General features: G+C 42.9%; 1 protein-coding gene across 1 annotated transcript; it reads left to right on the top strand.

Moving 5' to 3' along the window:
- On the top strand, positions 1-13,067 carry LOC112567037 (sodium/calcium exchanger 2-like). The gene is given in 16 exon segments (XM_025243503.1): positions 1-252; positions 3,993-4,516; positions 4,518-4,577; positions 4,688-4,780; positions 4,782-4,991; positions 5,253-5,388; positions 7,389-7,465; positions 7,666-7,833; positions 8,377-8,529; positions 8,531-8,574; positions 8,873-9,102; positions 9,420-9,652; positions 9,874-9,979; positions 10,331-10,509; positions 10,813-11,145; positions 11,655-13,067. Coding segments are annotated over 15 exon segments (2,475 nt in total). The 5' UTR covers positions 1-252; positions 3,993-4,297; the 3' UTR covers positions 11,889-13,067.
- The last annotated feature ends 6,277 nt before the right edge of the window (positions 13,068-19,344 follow it).

Raw genomic sequence — 19,344 nt, 5'->3', positions numbered from 1 at the left:
CGGGAGGGGGAGGGAGAGATCTGTTTGCCTACAGTGTGTGTTTCCGGTAGGAGGGAAGAGTCGCCCCTGCAAGGTGCACGCACGTCCTACAGCTACCACGACCCCTGATCGCGTCTCAGGTGACGTGTGGGGGCGAGGACGTGGGGGGTCGTCGTGCAGGTTGACTCAGACCTGAAGTGCCTTGAGGATAGTGTGTACTTGCGTGACCGTTCACTGCGGCGTGTGATCAGGAAGGCACGGGCTTCGATGAAGGTAAGTAAGCTTGCCGGTCTTGTCTGATGGTTTCCGCAGATCATCAAGTCACACCACAGACGCCGTTTATTTACATTGCACCTGTACTGTGGCTAGATTGAAATAACAAGAGAAGCTCTCTTCCTTTGATGATGATCCGTATGTTTTAGACTGCATGCAAAGCAGGAAGCTGAAGGGAGTTTTTTTTTTACTGTAAAGCTAAATGGTATTCCACGCTTACTGGTTACTTTGAGTACTTTAAATTCATTGCTGTATGTCGGAAATGAAACAATTGTGCAGTTTGACTACAGAAGTTTAATGCACTTGCAAACTTTTGAAACGTGATGATACTTTTTGTCTGGTGATATCTGTTGGTAGACCCGCAAAACTTTACTCTTACTTTCGAGTCTGTTGAGTAGACACTTTTGCTAATATAAATCACGGTGTGAAACAGACCAAGACTATACAAAATAATGATAATCCGATGAAGGATGTGAAATGTTCTGTCTTAAGATTGCGAGGATTTCGCGCAAGCCCCTTTTCAGCCAGTTAACTCAAGAATCGTATGCTATCTATACATGCAGAGACTTTTACACAAACATACAATGCATGCAACTCTCTCCTCATTGACTTCTTTTGCCGCTTATTCGTGACCTACCTGCAGTCATCATCAACTCACGAATATACACATTCGTTATCAATTATACTAACGAGGACAAATTATCCTTCACTCCAGTAGCCTGTTAATCAGCCATGACGCTTGTGTGAGCAGTGTGTGTTCATGGTTGTGAACCTGGTGTAAAGAAACTGGGCCGCACCCTGCCGGTGTCTGTCGTTAACTTTTTCACACCCAGTTGATTCTTCTTCCTTGTCTGTGTACATGTTATGTGTAAGTGTTGCTCTAATATATTGTGTGAGTAGAAACACCAGTTTGAAATGTTTGAGTGCTCTGAGTGCGTGTGAACTTACGAATTTGAAGTGCATACCTGTGGTCATTTATTAATTTGCATTTACACCTATTTACTACTGACAGTTGACATATATCTGTGCGTGGGTGACCTTTCTACACAGACAGGACATCTCTAACAGATCACTCATGATTATCATTTTTACTGTTCTCATTGCTGTCTGAACCCTTAGTCACTCAGCCGTGACCTACTGGCTGCAACGGTTTTTAATGAGGTTAAAGTGACCTCGTTATACCGACTACAGCAGCCTCGTACCACACGCGCTGCCATGTTACCTCGGACCAACGAGCCGCAGAGAGGCAGCAAGTTTCGTGTTTCTTACAGGAGTGATGGAAGAGGAGATGGAAGTGTGCGCCATTGATAATCATGTCAGTCAGCCATTTGCTCAGCCTAACCTCCCACGTCAGTGACGTCAGCTTGACGTCAACAGGCCCCCTAAAGTTACGTCAATAACCGATAAATCAGAAAGTCTATCGTTTGATGACAGACGAAGGACGCAAAAATTTGCAAAACACAAAAAAAAAACAAACAAACAGCAAAACTGGTCAAATAAAATGAAATGTTGATTTAGAGTGGAAACAAGCAGCGGTGTTTCGAACGCTTAGACATCGAAATGGACACGTATCTTACGTGGAGTTCAAACCACTTATCAAAGCTCGGTTGCTTGTCCAAAAAATATTGTTTATGACTTCTTTGAGGTTCCTGTACCTTTGTTTCTGCCTATAGTTTTGCACATAATGTCCTTTATAAGAGAGGACATCTGACGGTGAACGTGCCTGGTGATCTTGCTCCATGTTGCTAGTTTGACCGTATCATGTGGCCTCCTGGCTGATTGGAGGAAGAGATTGGCGGTAAATGCTGTCCCACTCACCCACTCTCCCTTCCCCCTGACTGTGAAATGTCATGGGAGATTAAAGAAACAATTGCAGTTCATTATGAGCTACTCGCAAACTCGAAATGTTGCTGGGTGCCTCCCATTAACTGTTGGGACTGGAGCGTATCGTGTCGTGCGCAAAGTTCACTGCGCTGGTCTCTCGGGAAGGTGCTGCTGCTGCGGCTGAACAATTTGCTGGTGCTACGAAATCTGGTAATTATCCTTCATCCATCCTCACCGATCTTCAGCTGACACCACAAGGACGGATTCACGGCTTTAGAATCACGAAAACAGGTGTACCAGCCAATGAATGAAAAGAAGATAATAACCGATTATCTCTCTCAATCATCCATGATAATAATAATTTTAGTTTTGAAAAAAAATTAAAGTGTCAATTAATCGTCAGCAATATCAATCTGTTGATAGGAACGTAACCATACTAATAATTTATTTTAACATATTCAATAAGTATGTCTTGGTACTGCTAATAATGTCCCTGCTGACACCAGCGTTTTAAGAATGACCGTAAAACAACGGCAACAACAGTCGTAGTAAATCCAGCCTCACTAGCTACCTACTCGATAGCTTCCAAAGTCTATGTCAGTCTGAAGTAAATCTTTCCACTACTTTGATGGAAATTCCGATGTTAATTGATATGTTCCGTGCGTACGACCGTATATTTACAGACAAGGGTGTGCCTCATCTTGCTCTTACTGCATCAATCCTCTATCATCCGACCCGCTCCCTGACTAAACCTCCATTATCCCTGTGGCGCAAGATGTCAACTAAATTTTCAGCAGGCTCTTTGGATCATTCAACCATGGACACTGCTCAGCCACTCGAACGAATCAACTGTGCCACAAGAGCATTTTTCTCACAAGAGCTTTGCAAACAGCACAGGGCTTTTCTTTTCAAAAAATTTCCCACGAATGTCTTCATAACCTGCTTTTCATCCGTCTAGTGCACTATTCATCGCCTGCGAGATTGTTCGTCTGCCCCTGGAGCTGAAATTTTATCTGGGTCGGGAAAATAGTGGATGGGGGAGGAAAAGGAGAGGGACAACTAGGCCTCGGTGGGAGGTTGCAGTGTGGAATGCAGTGTCAGAAACGAAGCTGAGCTTGAATGAGTGGGCGTCGACGATCTGAGCAAATAAAAAAATGTGCCAGGGCAAAGCCAGCCGCGTCTCTCGTGTTTGTACACTCGTCCCAACTCTCTGGCCAACCGGTAACAGGGAAGTAATGGCTGAGGCACGACAAAGCACGTGCTGACAATTGACATTTTTCAATCCTCTATTTGCTGCATGGACCCGAACACACGACATCTTGACTCAGAGCGATGTGCGGGCGTGCCGACACACATCTGAACATGTGCTCGCCGCCGACGAGGAACGGTGACTAAGTTGTCTGATGATGATGGAGGCAATAGTGTGTTTGCACCGTTCACAGGACTGAGAGTTCATACAGAGAAGCAATCGATTCCAGAGAATTGTGAGCTTTGAGCAGCAATTGTTGTGGTGATTGTGAGCGCTGCAGCTGTGCGTTTCTAGTCATAGGTGCCGGGTGTTGTTGATGGTGGAAAGGAGATTCTATGTCGTACTAAGTATACCAATCTATCTCCCTCCCTCTCTCTCTGTTTTCATACTGTGACTAAAATGCATTACAACAACACATTATCGGGTTATTTGTCATTTTGCCTGATGAGTGTTATCAAGGAACACCTACATGTGAAAAATACATGAAGAAGTTGTTGCCCTGTTTACTTGGACGAGATGTGTCGTTTGGTTTCTGTGCTTTTCACTTTTTCGCTTCATTTATCCGAATACTATAATTATTGAGTGCATATTATATGTAGAGGGAACAATAGATTGATAGAGTGATGAATGAACATACTGACAATACATTACTTTCTATAATCAACAGTTCCTTTCATCATCGTGGACCTTTCCTTGCACATAGGCGTTGCTGCTTGTCAGGACACTACTCGATCTCATCCCATGTCCACTGATCAACAAAGTCCGACAGCAATAGGTTCAACTGTCCAAATGAGCCAAAGATCGTCAGCCATTGCCAACTCCGACGCTGACGAAAATTGTGTCCAGTGTAAGCCACACTACACCCAATCATCAGAGTTAGGCAAACTCCGTTTTTAAGGGAACAGGACCAAAACGCATTAAACTAAAAAAGCCCGAGGCCTAGTTAATGACCCCAGCTAACGAAAATCCAAAATGGCTTCCAACGCCAGCAACGAAACGCTGCCCGTGACCTATAACCCCTACGACTACCCCTGCAACGATGGCCTGCTGCTGCCCATCACCAGCGAGTTCACATGGCCTACCTGGGTGCGCGCCGCACTGTACCTGACAGCCCTCCTCTGGAGCTTCCTTGCCGTCGCCATCGTCGCCGACATCTTCATGTGCGCCATCGAGCGCATCACCAGTAAGACCACGCATTGTCCGCATACCGGACTCGGAGGCGCCCGAGGGATTCCGAGAGCTCAAGCTCAAGGTGAGTGGGGTAAAGGGGCGAGCGTTTACAGTTTGGATACATAGAGAAGGCCAGGCTCTACTGGCGATACTTTCACTCCATCCTCTTACTCCTTACTCTATGATCATCAGGTGTGGAACGACACCGTTGCCAACCTGTCTCTGATGGCACTGGGCACGTCCGCTCCGGAGATCCTGCTGTCGGTAATCGAGATCGTGGGCAACAAAGTTCGTGGCCGGGGACCTCGGGCCTGGCACCATCGTGGGCTCGGCTTCCTACAACCTGCTCTTCATCACCGCCATCTGCATCATGTGCATACCCGGCAGTGCCACGCGGCGGGTGGCCAACATGCGGGTGTATGCTGTCACGGCCTTCACCTCTGTCTTTGCTTACGTCTGGCTCGTCATCGTGCTGCTGGTCATCAGTCCTAACAAGGTAGGCCGCGCAATTGTCTCCTCTTTGTACATTTGATCGCTTGTCTATAAAGCGGCCGTTCATCCGTCAGTCATATGCCTAACTTTATTATAATTGGGACTGTCTCCCTTGTTGAGTGGATAGATGGTGCATGAAGGGGTGTAGGGCTAGAAACGGGAGATGAGAAAGAAAGAGAGGCCTTTGTGTGACCTCATACTTCTGGATTTGCGGAGATGAAAAATGACCGCTTCTAACACTGCTTCTATATTTGTGAATCACAAGATCGAGCTGTGGGAGGCCATCGTCACCTTCATCTTCTTCCCTGTTCTCGTCATCCTTGCCTACGCCGCAGAAAAGAACTTCTTCCTTGCCCGCAAGGCAACTGAGATGGAGCCCACTTTTGGAGGCATTGCCATGGGTGAGTAACATTTGTGATAGTCTCGAATCTTTGTCACAGGTATCATTCAATGACTCGTGTGAAAAGGTCTTCGCCAAGGCTAATAGTAGGCGTGTTACTGAAAGTCCTCGCTATGAGCTAGTGCTATCGTCACTACCAGACAACTGCTACTAGTTACTGTAGCAGTTAGTATTAATCACTGGAGGGAGGGGTAGTTACTGCGATATAATTCTATCGCGGTAGATCAAGCTTGGTCTTGGATTAAGCATTTGGTCATCTAGTTTTCTTACTGGAAATGTGTTTCGGTTCTTTGAACGAAAAAAAAAACTTCCCCCTGCTCTGCACAAAACTATAATGTCCATCAAAACTTTTGTGGTTTGCTGTCAGTATCACTTTAGAGTCAATGAGGCGAGAGGAGGCTTGTGACTTTATTTATTTCTCCATTTTCTCTTCCTCCTATCTTCTCACCCTTAAGTGTTTGTTTCGTCATTTGTAAACTTTCGAAGATCCTATCAGTGAAGGATCAGCATGGACTATTTTAAATCACTTGAATACCAAACACTTTAAATCTTGGTTCTCATATATAATGATGAAGTCAATAAATGGGACTCACAATTAAAAGTCTTCTTTTCTTACTTTTTTAATTTGAAGTTAGAATCTTGTGGCAATGGAACACTACTGGGGCCAGAATGGTTGGACTCCTGTCCCACTGTGATGTAGTCCCCGAGTGTTCCTCACTTATCTTTTTCTTGAACTGTCTGGATGTACATTTACAGACTGGACCACATTTTCTTCCCTTAATAGCAGAGCTCTCCAGCTTGAAAGCCTGTAATCTGTGAATGGCGGAAGGCTTGTGGGATGTGACAGACTGGCAGCCTCTGATCGTCTGAAACAATTTACTCCACGGAATGTCAGGGATGCGCTTGTTACACGGAAACCTTTCCCTCAGGAAGGGACTCAACATAAGACGCTATGTTGTCGTGCTCGGCTTTGGGTCGCCTTTCTAGAATTGTCTCCTTTATTATACTCGAGGTTCATAACTATAAGCTGCACAATGTAGGTTAAACTGTGCAGCAGTGATGCCCAACCTTTTTCGGCCTGCGGGCCATACACATCTCCGACATGCGTGTCACGAGCCGCTTCACCGCAAAAATACAAAAAAAGAAAAAAAATCTGAGCCAACTTCTGAATGTCCGGCCTCATCGTAGAGACACCAAGTCAGAGCACTGAATCGAAATGTTCGTCCATCGAAAAAAAGATTGAGAGACGCCCCTACGTAGGGATAAATACTTCTTCCCTTTTTTCGTTTTTTAAGGTCTTTTTTTATTACTAACATGCCGATTTCCTGCACTGTGGGCAGAAGTTTCGCGGGCCGGATGGCACCGCGTCGCGGGCCGGATGTGGCCGCCGGGCCGTAGGTTGGGCATCCCTGCTGTGCAGGATCGTCAGACATGCCAGCTGTGGGGTGGACCTTGCTAAGGTCGCAGCCTGTCTAACAAGTTTTATAACAGTCTTATAACGTCTTATCGATGATGTGAAAAAGTCTTCGACGTATGAGATGAACGGAAATTTGTCGAAGGCTGATGACAAGAAGTACATCGGCATTGGCTCCCAACGGCATGTACTTCTACGACTATTGTTTGTTTATACTTCATTAATAATAAACAAACCAAGAAGAACAAAAAAAAATAGCATTAAAAGAATAAATATTTCATTGTAGCATTACGGTTCTTCAAGTATCAAATACTTTTAGTTAAATAGCCTGCTGTTTTATGTAAACCTCATCGTTTATCGGGTTTTTTTTTTTTTCTTCAAGCGCAAATTTCTATTTAAAAAAAACAACAACCAAACACAAGAAAACGGCGAATTTCTATTTTTTTTTAAATATAAAATTGGTTCGTGTTCTCTTAATGATCTGATAATTGTCAGAATAACAAGCATGTTGAAGTCGCATTGTGTATTAAGGTAGCCTATGGCAGACAAATACAGAATATGTTTTGAACAACATTGTTTTTCTGCAGATGGTAAGGTGACAGAGGAGACGCGACCTTTAAAGCCCAAGCTAGATGAGGAGGACGAAATTTTTGTGATGGCTAAGGTAAGTCACTCGTCTATAATTTCTTTAAAGAAAAAGACATCTGCTTCAGAACTTCCCACTCTCGCACCCACCCCTCACCAAAACACACACACACACACAAGAATAGAATATTAAGATAAAGGCCTTGGTTCTCGTTGTTTGCGGAGCTCTCAGAGAGAGAGAGAGGAACTGAACGTTTCTATCATTTAAAATGTGTTCAGGAACTTGGGCGCGAGGAGGACATGACGGAACAGGAAGCTGCCAGAATCGTTGCCAACAAGATTCTTGTGGAGCGACCACACGACAGGGCCTGGCATCGGATCAACGCCACCAGAGGCCTGACCGGCGGACGCAAACTCGTCCCTAAGGTCCTAAAGACATTTGAGGATGTGAGTAGCTTCCTTTGACATTTATCGCCATCATTGGCGTGAGGTTCTGGGATTGTTTGCCTTGCTGTGAGATAAATAGTCTCCCCTGCAATGCATTTCGTACGTATCTTCGATTGGACCTGATAGAATCTATCGTCTGATGTTCTAACATGGAAACCAAAGCATATAGACACAACCAATCTGAACTTTATCTGGAATTTACTTTTAAATTAACTTGCATTAAACCTGATCAGAAAAAAATATTCTCTGTGACTGATTTTCGAGAACATTTTTGTATCTCTACCTATTGGAAAATTTTAAAGATTTTTGTTTACAGCGGCCATACTGTCGGATGTGTGCCCCTGGTTACCATAAAAAAAAATTTAGTTAACTCAAAACTTTGTCCACGCGGGATCACATCAGGGAAATACAGTTATGTCTATTCTTTTGCTAAAATACTCTCACTCATCCTTCTACATCCTCACCTCTAAAAAAAAAGGTCGACTTTTCTGCTGATTTTAGAGAAGGTCTTTTAACACCTGCTTTTATTGTTGCTTTCTGAAGCTGTACGACAAGGTTCAGGGTCCTGGAGACGAACTAGAAGAACGAGCTTCAGCCATCGTGCCAGTGGACCACTCGGAAGGAGGGAGGCACCCGGTTGTGGAGTTCACGGCATCGGCTCTCGCCGTCATGGAGAATGAGGGCAAAGTTCGTGTGGGGTCTCAGACGGCACGGCAAACTCAACTGTCCCGCCAAAGTCCGGTCAGAAGCTCGTCACTCTGAGATTATATTTGCGATAATTCGTCTTCTTCTCGAAAATTTTTTTAAATTGTGTATATGATTTTGTTTGTCTTTTCTCTTTCGCGCTCTGTGTGTTTATGGAATGGCGGGGTTGAGGGGAAAGAACCGATGCAAACGATTTACTCATCTCGAAGGGGGAAGGGGAAAATAATTCTCGAGAGTTAAAAATAAAATAGGAAATTCGTCCCATGGCATTTACTTGTACATTTGTTTGCCTTTTTGTCACTTAAACTTTTTCGTTTTCTCGACATCCACCCAGGGTAGAGACAATCAACGGTACAGCCGTAGCTGGCGAGGATTACAAGCCCATAAACGAGGTGGTGACCTTCGCCCCCAACGAGACGCTACGGCAGGTTTACATCGACATCGTCGACGATTTTGAGTGGGAACCGGACGAGGTCTTCTTTGTCAGACTGCAGACCGAATCCGATGATGAAGTGCGACTGGGAAACACTAGCATCTGTCAGATCACCATCATTAACGACGATGGTACGTTGTTTGTAGATTTTCGGCGGCCAGTTCCGACACCGGTCCGAAAAAACACCCATTAGAGTCCACTTACAAGAATTAACAAACAAAAATCAAACACACATACATGCACTTTTCGGGCGCTCTCCATGCACAAGTATGCGCGCGCTGCTGCTTGGAAAAAAAAAAAGAAAACAGAACTACTCACACAACCCAACAAATCAAACGGCTCGGCGATGTTTGGATAGGAAAACATCCAACTGTGCGAAAAATTTTAGCATCCTCCTGGGCACCTCCTCTCTCCCAATCCAATGATTTCCTTTGTGGTCCGTTCGCAGAGCCCGGAGTGTTGGCCTTCCCCAAGCCCGGCTTCATCATGAAGGAGAGCGGCTTGGCGGCCCTCGTCCCCGTCGTGCGCACGGGCGGGGCTGACGGTCACGTGAGCGTCAGATGGCGCACGGGCGACATCACTGCCGTCAGTGGCAAGGACTACTCTGGCGGCGAGGGCGAGCTCTTCTTTGACAACCAGGAGACCACCAAGGTCATCGAGATCCCGCTGTTTGAGACCAACGTAAGTACGTGGTCACGTGGGCGCGGGGAAACCTGGGGAAACTCTTTGTCCCTGGGGAAACTCTTTGTCCCTGTGAAAGGTGATGATTGCATGTGACGTGCAGAAGAAAGCGACATGATGACTGATGAAGTGATGAACTATTTAAATGATTGTGTGGAACATTCTGAAGAAATGGACGTGAGAGTTGATGATTGATTTAAATAATTGTGCGTGACGTGCAGAAAAAAGAGAGGGACGACAGTTTCCAGATAGAGCTGATGGATGCAGGAGGGGGCGCCACCATAGGAAAACTCAATAAATGCATTGTCACCATCGTCAGCGATGCAGGTGAGGATAATCTAACCCTGTTTCTTCACTCTCCGCTTCACACTAGCAAATGTCAGAAGGAATGGAATACTTTAATTCCTTGTCTTACTTATTTTTTTTTTCTCAAAGCGATTGCTTTGTCTTATTCCTCTATTTTTAGCAGCTATGTCCATCACAATTTCGTCCTCAATCTTCGTTGGCTTTTTCTTTATTTTTAGTCATCCCTTTATGCTCGAAATTAAGCCATTTCGTTCTTGTTACCATACCGTCTCTCTTTCCTCATTTCCCTCCTTCCCAAATACGTTGGGGATTCTATTTTGGTTTTGTTCTGTATTTGCTGAGCGATACTCAGCCTACAAAGTGTCTGTACAGAATACACCGGCCTGGTGAGTCGCATTGTGAACCAAGCCAAAGCCAACCTGGACCCCCTGCAGCTTGAGAACTCCACGTACGCGCAGCAGTTCTATGAGGCGATGAACGTCAACGGCGGGGACGTGGAGACGGCCTCACTCTTTGACTACGTCATGCACTTCCTCACTTTCTACTGGAAGGTAGTCTAGTCAACGCAGGTTTAGTTCTTCTGGAAGATACTGGTCAACGTTGTCTTGTTTACACCCGTTTAGCTCTACTGAAAGGTACCAGCGAGCATTTTGTAGGCTACATGTAAATTGTCCTGTACCCGTTTTACGACTCTGAAAGGGAGGGTACGGCTTTCGAGAAAATATTATTTGGATATATAGGTCTGATCGGTTAGCGTTGGTTAGTGCCCAACTGTGACAAGTTAGTAAAACTACCGAGGGCCTCATTTTTTTGACGAGGAATCCAAGGTTATAATTTCTTCTTCTCTTCTTCAGATTATGTTCGCTTTCATTCCCCCCACCCAGTATTTCGGGGGGTGGCCTACTTTCGTCGTCTCGTTGGCCATCATCGGTTTTCTGACGGCGATCATCGGCGACCTGGCGTCCATCTTCGGCTGTGTCATCGGCCTGCCAGACGCCATCACCGCCATCACGTTCGTGGCGCTGGGCACCTCCATGCCCGACACCTTCGCCTCCAAGTCGGCGGCCATGCTGGAAAAGACAGCAGACAACTCCGTCGGCAACGTGAACGGTTCCAACTCTGTGAACGTCTTCTTGGGACTAGGGCTGCCCTGGCTCATTGCGGCCATCTACTGGAAAGTCCAAAACGTGAGTGCTCGTTCCTGGTGAATTAAACGCTTGTTTGCTGTTGATCCTTGTTCTCTCTATTTCTTTCTATGTCTCATTTTCTCTCCCTCTCTCTCTCACACACACAGTAGGGAGGTTGTCTGTTCGACATTTGTATACCAGCTTTCTGGTGGCGCAAACTTAACATCTAGCAGTCAGCTAAGTTCTTAATACTTCATAAAATATTTTTGTATACCAGCTTTCTGGTGGCGCAAACTTAACATCTAGCAGTCAGCTAAGTTCTTAATACTTCATAAAATATTTTTAAGCGCAACTGTGCACCCGGTCCTTGAAGGGTATCCGTGTCCGAACCCGAATTCGTACACAGTAGCATCCGTATGTTTTCCACTTGACTCACACACAGTCTCACCACCTCACTCCTCAATGACCGTAAAGTCACGTGACTACCCTTCCTTTTAAGAAAAATACTTCGTCTGTCGTGAGCCTCAAAACTCAGGTTATCTCCCCTATCTCTTCTCGCCGTGACACAGGGCTCGGACTTCGACGTGCCGGCGGGTTCGCTCGGCTTCAGCGTCATCCTCTACACCATCACCGCCGTCATCGCTATCGCCATCTTGATGCTGCGCCGCTTCTTCGTGGGCGCGGAGCTCGGCGGTCCTTCCATCCCCAAGTACGTCAGCGGCGCCGTTCTCATCGTCCTCTGGTTCCTCTACGTCCTCTTCTCTTCTCTGCAAACGACAGGAGTAATCGACGTCACTATTTGATGATCTGACCTTTCCTCAGCCTTCTTTTCCATGCATCGCCTCACCATCTGGTTCTAACACCATCATCAAAACAGAAGCTACCTACTTTGCCTTCCTCATCACTGCCTTATTTTGCCTACCCAGAGGACCAGCAATGGTTGAGTGCACCGTTTGATTTAATTCCGTAAAGTTTTGGTCGGTTTATATTATAATATTGATGAATATTGCTGTTTCAGATACTGTTTCGGGTCCGTTACTCTCAAACGGATGTTATATCGTGTTTTGGACCGCCACACTTTTCATATTTCATCAAAAATTCAGACAAGACTGGTCTAACACGAGAATGTATCTCTTAACTGTTTGGTAGGAATTGTGTATGGTAACTTTATAGTAACCCCTGTCATGTATCCTTGAAGCAAACCTCAAACACTGACAGCTGAGAACAGCAAACCACTACAAACCATATCTTGTCGTGTTACAAGGCTAGAGGGGATGGGGAGGGATGCAAGAAAGCTGAGTAGTATCTATGAACACCTGTAAAGAAAAATGAGCAGGATGGCCTCTATTAATTTATAAAAATACCAGCAGGTTCTTGCAGTTTGATGTTTTGTCTGAAAAAGCGGTGTGTAGTTCTCAGTGAGAATTCAATAAGCTCTTGGGTCGGCAACAAACGAAAGGACTGTGCAAGAATGAAAGCACAAAGTTTTGAGCTTTCTTGATTTATTACTTTGAATATTTTATTTTCTCTTTTTAACTTCCGCAATGTTACTTTTGCAAGTATTTCGTTTTAAAAATGTGCTGGGTGCATCATTTTATGAAGGTAGATGTCTTGGTACTGGTAAATATCCTTTATTAAAAGAAGAATCATTTCCTTTCCTATCTTTAAAGATTTATGATTAAAGATTTTTTTAAGCTATCGTAATGGAAGAAGTTTTATATCTTGTACATCATGTCTCAGATTTCACGTTCTTACCCTGATATTTTATTTGCCGAAAGCTGCAGAAAAATACCATTTCTGGAGTTCACAAGAACAGGAGGACTGCTGAACAAAGTTACATTTCTAACACTGCTGATTGTATATCTGAAAGTTTGTATTGCCAAGTTGACTGTGTAACAATGTGGCTCGTTGTGCGATGGTTTATGTGTATATAATTTAGACTGAAATGTTTCTGAATTTTGTCATAAACCTGTGTCCCTCTCTCGGCTTGTTGTCTTAGTAACACGAGTGCCGCGTGTCATAGCCTAGCCATGTGTAGTCTCAGTGCAAATATTACAGTGAATTATTTGAGTAATCACTGAGTAAAATTGTTCCAGTATCTTGTATGTGTAGGCTGGTTCCCAGTCACTTAATCCCCAGACACTTCATCCCCGACACTTCATCCCCGACACTTCATCCCCGACACTTCATCCCCTAGACTTTTAATCCCCAGACACTTCATCCCCAGACACTTAATCCCTAAACTAAATCCTTAACTATAAAAATTATGAAGTCAGCGAAAAATTTAATTGAAATTCAAATTCAAATCATGCTATTAACTTTAATGTCATTTGAACATCTACAACATTAGTTAAAGTTCATATAAGCTAGTAAATTTAATGTTCTTCAACAATATGATATGAAAATTGTTCTTGAGTGTCGGGGATGAAGTGTCGGGGATGAAGTGTCTGGGGATGAAGTGTCTGGGGATTAAAAGTCTAGGGGATGAAGTGTCGGGGATGAAGTGTCGGGGATGAAGTGTCTGGGGATTAAGTGACTGGACACCCTGTAGGCTGGCTGATTAACAATGTTGTATAAGGATTGCCGTATCTAATTTCAGTTGAATGACTGGAGTGACTACAAGAAAGTAATAAGAAAGAGGATTTTTGAAACAGCGGAGACAAGGGACATGTTTCTAACATAACTAAACTGCTTACACGACACTAGAAAATAAATACTCTGTAAAAACAGTTTATGATTATTTTGAACAGGGATTAATTAAAATATCTATTATTGTCCTTAGGGGATATATTTAGTGCCTAGCTTATTTAGCTTATCCTAATCTGTGTCTTTTCTTGACTGCCATGTTTTTTAAAGCGACTAGGCGATTTTAGTTATGTTGGTGCTATTTATTTATAAATTTTAATGTCAGAACTTGTGTTTGCTTAATGCCAGAACATAAACTTTGACTTCAGCTACTTGTTTTCAGTGCGCTTGTATATATATTTTCAGTGCTCTTCCCTTCCCAATGTGTCCATTTGGCATTAGTGTGAATGGGGGGGGGGGAACTCTGTGTGGGTGGGGGCGGGGATGTAGCAACGAAGATAAGTTACTAGTTGACACAGTGATTATGTCACTTTACTGATATTTTAATTTAAAGCAATTCTTCCTCCCCCTTCCCCAACTACATTTAACTACAAACACAAAACTTATATTTGTCTTTGCAAGCAAATAGTATTAGCTTTCTTTTGTAATGTCTTTCATTGACATCAAATATTACTTCAGCACTAAAGTTTGAGATTGGTCTCGAAATTAAAATAAATACAGTAGAACCTTCTAAAATCGTGGTTTTTGTCTCTAATTGTGTAAAAAAATCTCTACAACATAAACTTTAAAGGCTAAAGAATAAAAGGTAGAAAGTAAAGAAATATAAAAGAATAAACAAATGTATTTAAATTTTAAAGTAATATTGAAGTGAAAGCTACGTATATATTTAATTAATTGTAACACATTCACCTTCAATTGGCTGCGTTGTTATGAGTAGATTATTTCCCTTGCTATGCGGACATGAACGAGTGTGTGTCATGGTGACACCGTTTGTGTGCTTCTTAGAGAAAGGGGGAAAGAAATATCCACAAGTGCTTGAGAATTATATAATTTTCAAGTACAATATACAATATACAAAGATGACTTTGGCATCGTCGAAGAACGACAAACATCTCGTGATTCCTGAACGTGAGTCTTTAATTTCTTCCTTCAGAATCAGGCTACACTGTTCTGAAGACGATTTTATTTTATTTTTTAAAATCTACTTGTACTACTTTTACTGGGAAGTGTTTATCTATGTATATATTTAATGTTGTAGCAGCATGGAAATAATAACAAATCCTTTTTTATATATAAAAACGGAGATGGTAGAAGGAAAACTAAATCTTTACACTGACCATAAAAATAACACTCACTGGAACTTTCAACATGTATCCACCTGCCTTCTTCAGCAACTAAATGCTAAGTGATTAGTTTGTTCAGTGCACACCATCCGGAGATGAACTCGTGACATGTGACTGAATGCCATTGTTGATGTCCTCGACGACAGAGACATTCAGAAAACTTGAGCTGTTATACTCGTCTACTCCAAGGGATGCATACTTCTTCGAAATCATGCAACCATAATAATAATGTCCCCAACTACAATAAAAACTTTTGTTCGAATTTTATAGAGAAATGACTTTTTCTTAATCACGTTTTTGTAACTGTGGCTCACCTAACACTGTACGTGTGGGTAAGACCGTGGTCCGGATTGCGAAAAAAAAATCTCATTTCTTTCTTGTCACAGTCCGAGCCTTTACCATCTCGTCTGTTAACCTAACTTCTTTTTTCTCCATTTTAATCTTTCTCCATTTTAATTTTTCTCCATTTTTTTTCTCCATCTGTTAATCTAACTTCTATTGTCTCCTCTTTACCCCATTGTCTGTTAATCTAACTTCTCTTGTCTCCCTTTTACCTGTTAATCTTCACATTTTCTCTTCGTTCTCTTCCTCCGTCTCGTCTTTATAGATGTATTTTCAGCTTCAAAACGCCTGTGGTGGACTTGAAATAAAACACTGTTCTCGATCTTACAAGAATTAAATAATATGGTGTTGTATGATGAGAAGACAGGTAACCTCTAGGACACACTTAAGGTAATCTGTTCCAGCAATTGATGGGGCTTGGTAGTAGGACCTGTGGCCATACGTATATAAGCATTTTCCGAAGCGTTTTTTTTTTTTTTCGTTTTTTCACACGCGAGATCATACATCTCCATAATAACGCACACACGCACACACACATGTGTCCACACACAAACACATCCTCCACACACAAACACACACACACACGCAGAGAGAGAGAAAGAAAAAAAGTTCTCTGTAAGTCTTTATGAGGTGGCCACCTTAGACTTACTGATAACTTCAATATCGACAGGTATTTTTTCCCTCACATGTGCTGCACACAAAGCTTATTGATGTCACCTTACCTCCCTCATAAGAAACCTTGAGATAAGCCTTCAGGGGAGGGTAAGTCTGCTCCTGTCGCATGAGAAAGTCACGGCCAACCGTCATATGGTCCGAGATAGAGAGCCGAGGCCACACAACTAACTGTAACCTGAGCCTCGACCTGACAAGTGCTGAGTCCATCAAAACTGGTGGCAATATTTGCTTTTGTAAGACATAATTAAGATTGCTTTCACTTTCATTCTTACAGGTTTGGAAATTATGTAAACCTGAGAGTTTGCTTGGCTTTATACATTTATGATTTTAACAACTGATTGTCTGATTTGGATTGTCACGGTGTCTGAATACTCAGTGTACTCTATATCTCACTCGTTCCTAATTCCAGTATTGTACTTTCATCCTCTCCCTGCCCCAACTCACACACTCAAAGGTCTTCTCAAAGTAACTTGTAAAAGGATTCATAATTATATTATTATATTTGGACTTTTTTTTATGTGACAGTCATAGACGTTTTGCCAAGTATCGTTTCATAATGGCGATATTTCCTCTCTGTGTCTCACACTGATGTATCATCAAAACTTAAGTGACTCGTCTAGCGATAGCACACACAGATATTTATGCTACAATTATCTTGTCACCACCTCATCAGAGGAAGGGTCCACGGGTTCGCCTGTCTGTAATCCCTTTGCTATCACACTGGAAGCCCGGCAGCTGTCACGATCGCGTCTGATGCCGTTGTCTGATAATGAATGCTAATGAGGTGGCAATAAATTCAATCTTTAATTCCCTCACTGCGACTAGACGCTCGACAGAAGGAAGACTGCACGTGCGCAGGTGGAAGGAAGAGTGTACATTTGAAGTGCGTGGCTCTGTACACGTCACCGTACTGTGTACGTGGTGGTGGTAAACAATAATAAACGCGTGATTTATATTCACTTATATAACATGATCTTTGCGCTTGAGGCAAGAACGAGACATGGACAACATACAAAAGATGGAAGGATAAATATCAGTACTAATGACTAATAAAAGAGAAATATAGAAAATGGAAAGAGGAATTGATGACAGCTTGATTATGACAACAAAACAATGAAGACACCTAAGATGTTTTTTTCACATGACTTACACATCCTGTAAAGTAGATGCTATACAGAGCTGACACTTTAATCAAACTAAAGTTAAGCAAAGTTTCTTTGGTTTTTTTGTTTGTTTGTTTGTTTTTGTTTTTTTTTTGCGTTTTTGATATGTTTCAGCACATGCTGACTTTGACGATCATTTGCTTCACATAATTTTTGTTGAAATGATTCTATCCAGGCCGCACAACATATAAAATTTACTCTTCAAAAATGTATCCTTCATAAACTCTGCATATTGCTATTATCGTAAGCAGCTCCTTTCAAATCCTTTTCCACTCTTTCTACTCCACCCACCCCGACTCTTACCCCTCCCTCTCCTCCCTTTCTCGCACTGTACGTGAGACGCAATCACATCAGTCTCTGAACAACACTCACAGCGCCGCACCCAGTGTATGTCACACGTGTCCGCTCGCGGCCAACCACACAATCACACGCACGAATTCTCATGCAGTCAGCGTAGGACACGTCAAACGCTCGTACATATTGATAAGACTTCCCCTTTTGACGATCCGTTGCTCCCAAAAGGAAGTTCCTGTAAATGAAAAACTTTAAACTGTACCGGCAGTCGGAGGTCGGGTAGGTCTGTGGCTGTGCTTCTCAAACGTCAATGTGAGCGGACCATCTGTCGTCGGCTCTGTCGTTTCTCAGGGCGGATAGTCGCTTTGTGGGAATAGAACAGGGAACATGCAGGTCAGGGCTATGTGAGGACTGGGGCATATAATGCGTGCACAGCTGCATGCAGGCTGCTCTGACTTACAATGTCCACGTGTACACAGTCTAGTTTTCATATACTCTGTCAATTGATCCCTTTGATGCAGAGCAAACTGGCTTTTGTATTAGTGGTATAGATAGCATTGTGCTTGTGATGTGCTGTAACATAATATATCGTTCTTTAACGATCTAGTCCCTACTACTTTTTTCCAAATCTGAGGGAATTTCCTCTTCCTCCAAATATCTCCGCGCACAGAAAGAAGCCAGTGTAGATGCGTCACGATTGTACACATAATTAGAATGTAGTCTTAGCTCTCCTATTGGCTGAGGACTTGACAAGTAAACGTATTCGTGTACAATTCTGATGTTTGTTGTGTTGAGTAGGGATGTTTCTAGGTGTGCATCTCGAGAACAAGAGGTACTGATATTCACCCAGATTTATTAAGTCATTAAAAATGCATGCGACTTGTCATTTTCAAACCTTTGGCCATTGTCTTCATTTCTTGTAGTGATGCAGGCTTTGTCATCTCTGGTACTCTTGTGGCTGATTTTGTTATAGTGTTCAGTAACAAGTAAATATATCCCTTACCATATACTACAGATGGCTGCCTCGATTTTTTTTTTAAAAAGAGGAAAACTCAAGCGGTGTCAACATTTAACAGCACATCTCTCAATACTTTCTTTTATAAGAGTAAAAACAAGTGTTGCGGTCGTATGTAAAATAATGCTTTAAATTCTGCTTCCCCTTTGTAACCAAAAAAAAAAAAAAAGGTTTTGAAAATAAACGATTTACACTCGATAAACTTGGGTTTATACACATCCCATTTAAGCATGATAAGTGTGTGTTTCTTCTTCGCAAACTGACATCAGGCACTGACATGCGTGGCTCAGGCGAAAGAGGGGCTAATGAACTCTCGTGTGAAATGCAAATATATTCTACACACATACACATCTGTAATCTCCAGCTTATTAATCAGCCAAAATCAATGTTGACCGGCGGGTACGTTCCTTCAGTGAGAGCAAAGCTGACTCAACTCATTGGTGAGAAGGTGTAGGTAGCCCCATCTGTCTATAGAGCCTGGGCCACAGCTGTAGAGAAAACAAAAGAACACTACTTTGTTCTACCATACTTTGCGACACAGCTATTTGAATAATTGCCTGAGGATTACATTTTTCAAAGGTTACAGCCATGGAGGAGTCATGCAGTTTGGGGAACAGTCAAATGTGTGTGTGTGAGATTGATTCTTGATTGCTTCAAGAGATCAGTTCCATCACAGTGTAATTATCTAATAAAGTAACTACACACCATTTTAAAATATGTTATATATATATATGTGTGTGTTTTATATCTATTAACAAATGTGTTTACGTGCTTCAGTCACTGTTGATCGCTATCGATGGACACTCAAACTCACACCAGGCTTTGCCGATGTCTGCCGTCA

Source organism: Pomacea canaliculata, linkage group LG1 (genome assembly GCF_003073045.1).
Source record: "Pomacea canaliculata isolate SZHN2017 linkage group LG1, ASM307304v1, whole genome shotgun sequence".
NCBI classification, from domain to species: Eukaryota; Metazoa; Mollusca; class Gastropoda; order Architaenioglossa; family Ampullariidae; genus Pomacea; species Pomacea canaliculata.
Note: the sequence above shows the minus strand (reverse complement) of the source record. Positions and strands in the feature narration are given on the sequence as shown.